Source organism: Lepidothrix coronata, unplaced genomic scaffold (genome assembly GCF_001604755.1).
Source record: "Lepidothrix coronata isolate B3197 unplaced genomic scaffold, Lepidothrix_coronata-1.0 Scaffold65, whole genome shotgun sequence".
Classification (NCBI taxonomy): Eukaryota; Metazoa; Chordata; class Aves; order Passeriformes; family Pipridae; genus Lepidothrix; species Lepidothrix coronata.
This window is the reverse complement of record NW_016690245.1, coordinates 2,217,811-2,227,482: the sequence shown is the minus strand read 5'-3', so window position 1 is coordinate 2,227,482 and position 9,672 is coordinate 2,217,811. Positions and strand designations below refer to the sequence as shown.

General features: G+C 44.1%; 1 protein-coding gene across 1 annotated transcript; it reads left to right on the top strand.

Moving 5' to 3' along the window:
• Window positions 1–268: 268 nt before the first annotated feature.
• Window positions 269–6,283, top strand: RRM2 (ribonucleotide reductase regulatory subunit M2). Its single transcript, XM_017818076.1, has 10 exons — window positions 269–533; window positions 612–689; window positions 1,356–1,490; window positions 1,618–1,734; window positions 2,251–2,384; window positions 3,458–3,552; window positions 4,353–4,486; window positions 4,866–4,970; window positions 5,101–5,214; window positions 5,594–6,283. Exons 1-10 carry the CDS (start codon window positions 405–407, stop codon window positions 5,744–5,746), a joined length of 1,194 nt encoding a protein of 397 aa, XP_017673565.1. The 5' UTR covers window positions 269–404; the 3' UTR covers window positions 5,747–6,283.
• Window positions 6,284–9,672: the final 3,389 nt, after the last annotated feature.

The window sequence follows — 9,672 nt, the reverse complement described above, 5'->3', positions numbered from 1 at the left end:
CAGAAACAAGTTCTGGATTTTGCAAACGCCCCCGAATCATTCCCAAACAGGCGCGAGAGGCAGATCCCACACCCGGACCTCCCTTCCCAAGCGCGAGGACGCCCCGCCCCCAGCCCCGCCCCCTCGCGCTCTATCCCGCCTTTTCCGCGCGCCGCTGGCGCCAAAGCGGAGGGCGGGTCACTTCCTCCCGCCACTGCCGGCACAATGGAGGGCGGGGCCCTGCCCAGCCTGCCAGCCAATGGGAGTGCGGGGGCGGGCTGTGGTGGGCGTTACAAGGGCTATGATTGGCCATCTCGCCGTTCTGGCGCCAAGTTCGAAGGGAATATAAAGGGGCGGCGCGAGAAATTCTATTTCCTGCCGCTCATCCCGCCACTGCTGCCGCTGCTTCACCCTCATCCTCAGCCATGCTGTCTGCCCGCGCCCCGTTCGCCGCCCGCCACGACCAGTCCCAGCTGTCGCCCAAGAAGGGCCAGTCTCCTGTGAAGAGCCTGTCGCCCATGAAGGGCCTGGCGCTGAGCGACAAGGAGAACACGGTGAGCGCCCGCCTGCCCTCCCGCTGTCCCCGCCCGGTAGCGCCGCAGCGCGCTCACCCTGCCCCTCTCTCCCTGCAGCCCCCCACGCTCAGCAGCGCCCGCGTCCTGGCCAGCAAGACGGCCCGCAAGATCTTCCAGGAGGGCGACTGGAAAACGGTGAGTGTGGAACGCCCGGGCACGGCACCGCGCCCGCCCTTCTCCCCTTGCCCGGGGGCTCTTGCAACCCCTGCTCCGCTCTCACGTCCATTCGGTGGTTTCTCCTTTCTCGGAGATGTCAGAAATTACACCGAATGTTTTGAGTAGGAAGGAACACACAAGGATCATCAAGTCTAGCTCTTTAAATAAATACGCGGATCGAACCCACAACCTCTGTGTTATCAGCACCTCGATCTAGCCAATTGAGCTAATCTCAGGGTCTGTCCCCGCCGGGGGCTGCACCCCCCTTTCCCTCTCCCTCACAGGGGTCTCTTTCCCCGCACTTCCCCTCTCCCTCACGGGAGTCTCTTTCACCGCACTTCCCCTCTCCCTCACAGGAGTCTCTTTCACCGCACTTTCCCTCTCCCTCACGGGAGTCTCTTTCCCCTCCTCTCCCTCTCTCTCACAGGGGTCTCTCTCCCCTCTCTTTCTCTCTCCCTCACGGGGGTCTTTTCTCCCCCCTTCCTTCTCTCTCACGGGGGTCTCTTCCCCTGCCCTTTCCCTCTCCCTCACGGGGGTCTCCTCAGAGGCTGCCGCCCTCAGTTTCCCTCCCAAGTCCTGCTCCGCCCCAGGCCCCGGCCCGGAGCAGCCCCGAGCCGAGCCCGAGCCGCTCTCCCGCCGCTCCAGGTGCCGCGGGGCGCGGAGGAGGAGGAGCCGCTGCTGCGGGAGAACCCCCGCCGGTTCGTCATCTTCCCCATCCAGTACCACGACATCTGGCAGATGTACAAGAAGGCCGAGGCCTCCTTCTGGACGGCGGAGGAGGTGAGGGGCGGGCGGACACGGCCGCTCCCGCCCGCAGCCCCGGGGCGGAGCGCGGGGCGGCCCCGGCACTCGGGTCCGGCCTCCCCCCGCAAGGCACCGTTTCTTATCTCTCCTGGCAATGTCTTAGGTGGACCTTTCCAAAGACATCCAGCACTGGGAGTCCCTGAAGCCTGAGGAGAAGTACTTCATTTCTCACGTCCTCGCCTTCTTTGCTGCCAGTGATGGCATTGTCAATGAGAACTTGGTGAGTGTACAGAAACAGTCCTGACAGGAATACCACTTTGGGAAGATAACCAGATAACTCCATGTTCAGCACTTGCTGTGGGTGATCCAGGTCGTTTGCTGGATCATGGGAGTGTTACAGCATTACTACGTATAGTGCTGTCCTATGTTAATTAGCAAATTGGTGTTGGTTTTGTAATCCACGAGTTTGTCCACTCCCCATGGGGCCCTGAGTGTTGCCTTACAGTAACACTTGCCTGGCTCAGAGCCCTTGTTCTGCTTCCACCTTCTCAGTGCTCTTCTCCCTAGTAAGGGATAAGTAAAACAAAGAAATTTTTCCATTTCTCTTGGGACCAAAGAGTGCCTCATGACTTGGTGCTGTGAGGGATTACTGCTCTGCATATTACTGTTAATGATCCATATGTCTGGAATTAATCTGAAGGTTTTGTGAGCTAACCAAGAACTGGTCTACACAGCATCAGTGCCTCAAACCTGCAGCTTATAAATGCTTATGCAAACACTCATTTATTTCCTCTAGGTGGAGCGGTTCAGTCAAGAAGTACAAGTCACAGAAGCTCGTTGTTTCTATGGCTTCCAGATTGCCATGGAAAATATACATTCAGAAATGTACAGTCTTCTTATTGACACCTACATTAAGGATTCTAGAGAGAGGTTTGTATTGCTTGATGATGAAAAGTTCAAAACTTGCTAAATATTCAGATTTAAATGCTGCATATCAGTTGTTCTCTGACTTTCAGGCTAATTTTAGGGTGTAAACTAGACTTATATAAAATACCACTGCTGCTTAAGAGCAGTTTTACTTCAGAATATCTTTTTAGTTTCAAGTGCAAGAACATGCTTAGGTTAAGAGCGAAACTGAAACCATTCAATACTGAAATGTAGGAATGAAACTACGTAAAAGGTGGAGCATTCAAAGAAGGGGAGTATGTTAAACTACAGTAAGTGCCTATGTGGAGGACCCCTGCACCTAATAGGTAGCTATGTAGGAAAGTTTCTCTGAGAATGCTATCCCTTCTATTAAAATATTCTAAACCTCAGTGCATTTATTGAACAGCTAAGCACTTAAACATAGCATATGCTGCTCTTACCACACTATTTTGCTTGGGGGAAGACAGGCATGTTGCATTTGTTGAAGAGTGGCCTTTGGTCTTGATTAAAAGTAAAATGATACTGTAACATTTTCATACTGAGATTACTCAATTAAAAAATTGTGTCTTAAAACTAAGTTTGGAGCAGTCCAGGCTGAGTTGTTCTGGTGTTGTCAAATCAACACCCTGTCGAGTGAAATGTCACGTGGTATTGCAGTGCTATTTGCAGTTTAGATATGTTGCTACTACTTGGAAATTTGGCCATGTCATTTCTACTCTTGAGATGCTAAATTCCAGCAAGAATTCCTTGCATGAGAGGCCTGGTGCCTTGGCACTGGAAAGTGGAGCCTGGTTAATCTGTAGTTTTTGAAAGCTTCATTCAAGTGCAACACTTTGTGAAACAGTTCTCCCCTTGATATGGTCATGGGAATTCATGTGAACTGGTGTTGATATGATGGGTAGGTGAAGAAAAGGTAGTTAATTGGATCAAATAAAGCTAGGTTTGTGCCAAGTAAGATGGGGAAGGAGAAGGATGAAGGTGCAGAGAATGTTTGAGTGATCAGATTGTTCATGGCAGTGAGTGCTGATTCTACTGGTTGTGCCTATGTCCATCCTAATGAGTTTTATCTTTCTCAGGGAATTTCTTTTTAATGCTATTGAAACATTACCATGTGTTAAAAAGAAGGCTGACTGGGCCATGTGCTGGATTGGGGACAAGAAAGCAACATATGGTGAGTTCATCTATTGGAAGCAAAGTGAAATTCCTTCCCTAAAGATGGAGGAACCACCATTTCTCCAGACTTCACAATTCATAGGGATGGATTATTGTTGTCACAGGGAGAGTCCATGCTCTTCAGTATAAGATAGTGATAAAATTCTGGAAATGAAGAAACTACTTCATCTTCAAATGAGCTACTGACAGGAATTTTTCTAAAATTGCTGGCATCATGATTAATAAGGTCATGTGGCAATCATCATATGCCTGACTGTATGGTCAAATTGTAAATTGCTGTCACATCTAGAGCTGCACTGGCCATCTGTAGCCAGCAGACGTGTCTGGTTGGAGGCTGTAGCTCCTTAGCCTTGCTAATTGCTGCTGTCTTACTTGAAAGGTGAGATGAGATGGTACAGATCATTATTTTACTAGCATTAAAGCATTCTTCATGGCCGAGGTTCCTTGCTTAATCAAAGATGAGCAGACACTGGCTTAAATCAGCTGCCAAAATGACTGCTTTTTCAGTGAGCTGTCTGGAAAAGGGTGATATTGATGGTTAACCCAGGGGGGAAGGAGCCTTGGCTTCAGCTACTTAGTAGCCACTCTGTTTAGTTCTTACTTCCACTCATATTTGTTTTGTTTAATGACTAGAAATCCTTACTGTAATAGTTTTTAGGACAGGCCATAGCTCACTTAAGCAGAAGCAACTTCATTCACCTTGCAGGATGCAGTTCATTGGTCTATTTGCAACTTCTGGGTATTTATTAATCCTGCTAAGTTTTCTGTGAGTAAATATTATCAATCTTCTCTTAACAGGAGAACGTGTAGTCGCCTTTGCAGCTGTGGAAGGAATCTTCTTTTCTGGCTCGTTTGCATCAATTTTTTGGCTGAAGAAAAGAGGATTAATGCCTGGACTCACTTTTTCTAATGAACTCATCAGTAGAGATGAGGTATGAGTCAAATTCTAGCAGTTTAAGATCGTAATGTGCCACAGTAGCTCAAAGGAATGATACTCAACTGGAGTATATTTAGAAACAGGCAGTAAGGCTCACTAAAGTGTGCAAACGTGTCCTTGTGAATCCTGCAGCAGGGAATGAATGAACTTGACATTTTACTTCCTCTAAAGTAGTTTAGGTGTTCTTACCAACTCTTGCAGTTGTTGCACCTGACTGTTTGGAGCAGGTGCAGCTCATACTGGCTGAACGTGCTCGTGTGATGCCTTCTGGTGACGCAGAAAGTTGTCTGTAGGCAACACTAAATAATGTGGCAAGGGCAAAGGTGATGCCACTTACTCTGTTCCTGACATAATTTTCTGAAACTTCCTTCCAGGGTTTGCACTGTGATTTTGCCTGCCTCATGTTCAAGCACTTGATACACAAACCATCAGAGGAGAGAGTAAGGGAAATCATCATGAATGCTGTTCTCATAGAGCAGGTAATTGTCTGCCCCTTGTTTAGAAACTTGATTGCAATTAAACAAAGCTGGAAAGCTGTTGGGCATAAAATTAACTTGGCTAGCACAGAGTACATGCCAGTGTTGTATGTGAAATGCTTGTTATCTGCAGGAATTCTTGACGGAGGCACTGCCTGTGAAGCTGATCGGCATGAACTGCACTTTAATGAAACAGTACATAGAGTTTGTGGCAGACCGGCTGATGTTGGAACTGGGATTTAACAAGGTAATGCTCTAATCCATAATACACAGAATATTTCATGGGGAAAAGGTAATATTAAGTTTCATTTCCTTCAGAAATCCAAATTGGCTGCAGCAATATTAGTTTAACTTGTGAAATCATTGAGCAGTCCTGCTGCTACATCCTATGTGGAGACCCACAGAAGGAAGAGCAAAAGGGTGCTATGGAAAAAGAGTGTTATGAGTACTGTGCTTCTGTCAGCTGCAGCTAAAACACAGGAACAAATATGGTAGAGAAGGCTTGGGGCTGAGATTTTTCTTTACTACATAGTGAGCTTGTTGATGCTGCCATTAGACTCCTCCTGGTCTGTAATGCTCAAGATGTGAGCATCAGCAGTGACTATAGAATTGCTTGTGTGTTTCAGATATACAAAGCAGAGAATCCTTTTGACTTCATGGAGAACATATCTTTGGAAGGCAAGACCAATTTCTTTGAGAAGCGAGTAGGTGAATATCAGAGGATGGGAGTCATGTCAAAGCCCACAGACAACTCTTTCACCCTGGATGCAGAATTTTAAATGAACTGAGACCATATGTGTTAATGTACATAACACCCTGTTTACAGGGAATCATTCAATATATTGAGTCACAGTGTGACTTGATTTCAGTAGTAAAATCCCATTCTTGTAAAGTATGGTGATATTGGTATATTTTAGGAGGCTGGTGTAGCTCCAACAGTAAAATCCCTTTTAGACTTTGCCAATGGTGTTGATGCGTAGAATGTTTAGATGTATCTTACAGCACATGCTATTCCATTTCATGAAAGATACAGGCACTTCATTCTGCAAGATGGGAGGTTGTGGGCACTGACCCCTGGCTTCTGCTGTTCTCATCATAAACAAAGGAACTGTTGTAAATTTGTCAAATAGTCTGTAGAAAATTCTGGAGGAAACTACATGATCTCACTGCTTTCTTAGCAGGTTTTAAGTTTACCTTTTTTTTACTATTGTTTTAATAGTTTGTACATAAACTTGGCACTTTAATGTGTGTAAAATAAACAGCTGTCTTGTAATACTCAACAATAGTAAAATGCAAGTAAAAATCTTTTTTCATGACTTGTGCTTCTTTCCTTCTTTTCTTGGTGCTGTAAATCAAACTATTTATCTTGAAATATATTGAACAGGAAAACACTTGGTATGGAAGGTAAAGAACTAAGTTGGATATTCTGGGTACTGAAAAATTAGATGCAGCTGGCTTCTGGACTTGATTTCTTCTTTAATATCTGGGAACAGTATTTCATGTAATAAAGAGGTGGTTGGATTGAGTGTTGTACTGGCTTCAGTGCTTCAGTGGGCAAAGCTGTGTGCTGATTTCCTTTGAATCGCAGACTTTGTGAGGAAATGCAAGTTCTGCAGGAAATTGCTGCTTAGTCATGTGGTTGTTAGATGTCAAGTGAAGTTGTGCTTAGCTCTGACTTTCAGATAGACTGCACTTAGATGATGTTTCAGGGTAAATTCAGCTAATTCAGGCAGGGGCAGCATTTAAGCTGCATCATTCAATTTTTAATATATAACAGTGAAAACTGCTACAACGTGGTTACTCCCACAGTAAACACAGCAATAATATATTAAGTATGCTTAATATGACTGGTGTAAGGTATGTGGTCTGAGAAGGAGGTCCCCATGATCTCAGATTAGAGTTCCTGCCAATGATCTGCAGTGAGATTAAATGACAGTGGGATAGACTAAAACTGGCTACTGCCTTGCTGTACAGTAGTTTATCCATGATCTAATCTAACATCCAGCAAGGACTGTTCTGCAAGTTTACCTTTCTTTACTCAAGCATAGTTGATGTGAATAAAAAGCTTTACAAAACTCAAAACATTTTCTTCCACAGGAAAGGATGCTGGAGCTTTTCTTGCTGCTCAAGTGCTCCCTCTTTTAAAGCACAGTAGTTGTGATGCTTCTTGGAGAGGTGCTGCCTTGGTATAAAATGAACTGCCTTGCTGGTCTTTGCTTCTTTCCTTTTGATTGCACTGAGGGTGATGGTGTGTGACTGTTCTTCCTCCAAGTCTGTGAAGCTAGCAGGATGCACATGCTTCCAAGGCTGTCCTAGGGAGAAAACCCCCCCATAAATAATTAAAAAATCCCAAGCCCTAAAGTCTGGAATTCAAAGTAGAAGATACAGGATTGTTAACAGACAAGGGCATTCTCTAATAATATCCTTGCAGCAGCAATGTTGGTAACAGGTCAGTGATTGCAGTGGTCTGAGAATAATGTATTAGGAACTGGAATAGGGATGTGCTAAATTGGATAGCCAGTCACATTATTTTGAAGCATTGAAACTTAATGCTTTTTTCCGCTTAAATATCAACATTTTGTTCTGAGCAAATTGTGCTTTGTGCTTTTTCTTGGCTTGCCTTAGCAGTGAAAGCTTTGATCAAATTAGGTGATACAAAGCATCAGAACTCAGGGTGTTAAGGGGATGTTGCCTAGAGCACAAATGAGGCAGTAATAAAATACTGAATTTAGTCTGGACACAACTGATTTAGCAGCATTCAATTTATTTTCAAATCTGATAATTTATATGCTTTGGTGATGTAGAAAATGAGTAAGACTTCTGACCTATGAGTAGGGTCTACCTATGTTATAGCAATCTCTTCCCGTTTGATTCTTAGTATATGCCAAGGATCAATACAGAGAAACAATTAGGGCAGAAAGCTTTAATCTTCTAATCCTGGGAGGTAGGAACTGGAACTGTATTTTCAACATAATATAGGAGGAATGCTTAGAATGGATGTGTGATGGCCAAGTAATAGTTTATAATGGGAGGTAGGAGGAATGTCCCTTTTAGCCAAGCATTGCTCTTATGGGGTAATAGATATTGCAGTTGTGGACACATTAGAGACAGATTAGACAGGAAATAGAAGTGATTCAACAAGAGAACTAGACTTGCTGTGGCTGCTGTTAATCTTATCCTCATGCTGCTGGTGTCTAAATGCCTACTTAGTTTTGGTACATGTACTCACTATAATGCAAGTTAGTTTTTCATGTACAGTCTGGAGAAAAGCTATGCATCTGGTCCCACCTATTTTAGTTCTCCATTCCCACAAGGATTTAAATGTCTTGCTGCTGCTTGAACAGATTGTGTCCAAGTCTTGATGAAATATGTGTTTACTGAAAATGGATTACTTTCCAATTTGACTGAGATACCAGTTGTTTTGACACTTGATCCTCTTAAGCATTAAGGAGATAAGTCTTTTATTTCTTTCCAAAAAATAAATTAATACTCCCCAAAATAAGTTTCAATAAAGATTTAACTGACCCTTTGGAATATGTTTTGGAATGGAGTTTGGAGAACCTGGAGAGATTTGAAGTGATGAAAGTGCAGATGTTTTTATCCATGTGTGAATTGGAACACCTGCCTGGTAGGGCTCTGTCACAGTAATTGCTATAAGTGGGAAATGATTAGGCTGGTAGAGGAAAAAATACTGAGGGGTGAGGAAAAAATACTGAGGGGTAAGTAAAACTGGATGTATTTGGTGATGCAGTGCAAGTAAAACTGGATGTATTTGGTGATGCAGTGCTCTGATGTCTGTGGTAAATTTATGCAGAAGTGATCTCTAGCTATCCCCTGCGTTTTTTTATTGCTGTTAAACTGAATGGCTTTTAATAGCAGCAGATAAAATGAGAGAACAGTAATCTCAAGCATAGTTTGTCATGCTATTTTTTTTTATTGTAATGTGTTAAAAAATTACATGGATCCAGGTAAGAAAGCTTCCATAACATTTTCACTTCGGGTTACATGTCAAACACTGAAAATCCTAGACAATGCAGAGGAGTTAGAGAAGCAACCTAATGTCAGCCTTGTCCTCAGGAAGCAACTGCAACATCAGAGTGTAATGACAAATGGAAAATCCCCAGATTTCTCAAATTTCCTGGGGGTGATTACAGCAGTTTGTGCCCAGAAGAGGTCAGAGAACAGTTGCAGCTGCTCATGCCTGCTGCAGGGCACAGCCAGCCTGTGAATCTGAAGACACTTTAACAGTCTGATGTGATCCCTGAAGGTAACCACTTCCTCTGCACCAGTCAATAATTGGAAACTTTGCCTGGCAGAAGCAGTAAGTGAACAGAGTTGTGCTCATTCCAAGCCTACTTTTCCCAGTCTGCCACAGCTTGTTTTATTTTAAGTTGTCGATTACCTCTTGGAACTTTGGCCTCTCTTTGTGCATAATGCATTATGAGAAGTAAACGCTTTCATCAAGAAGGATTTGAGAGCTACAGAAAGCTGTCTTGTGTCCTGTTTGCTAATGGACAGCTAGGTTTTGGTTAGGAATTCATCACTTGGGACTGTTTCTGATATCCTATGATCTGCACAGTCTTTTGGTTTCTGTGGTAAAACAGTCTTTACAGGAAGAATGGTGAAAGATTAAGCTAACAGGAAAAAAGTCTGTTATGTGTCAGAGCCTTGTGTCAGATACTGGTTTTGCATCTAAAGTTATGCC

Excerpts from the sequence above, each read along its gene's own strand:
- RRM2 (XM_017818076.1), top strand. The coding sequence starts at position 405 with ATGCTGTCTGCCCGCGCCCCGTTCGCCGCCCGCCACGACCAGTCCCAG. Across the intron at positions 534-611 it reads TGAGCGACAAGGAGAACACG|CCCCCCACGCTCAGCAGCGC; the intron begins GTGAGCGCCCGC and ends CTCTCCCTGCAG. Across the intron at positions 3,553-4,352 it reads GGACAAGAAAGCAACATATG|GAGAACGTGTAGTCGCCTTT; the intron begins GTGAGTTCATCT and ends TTCTCTTAACAG.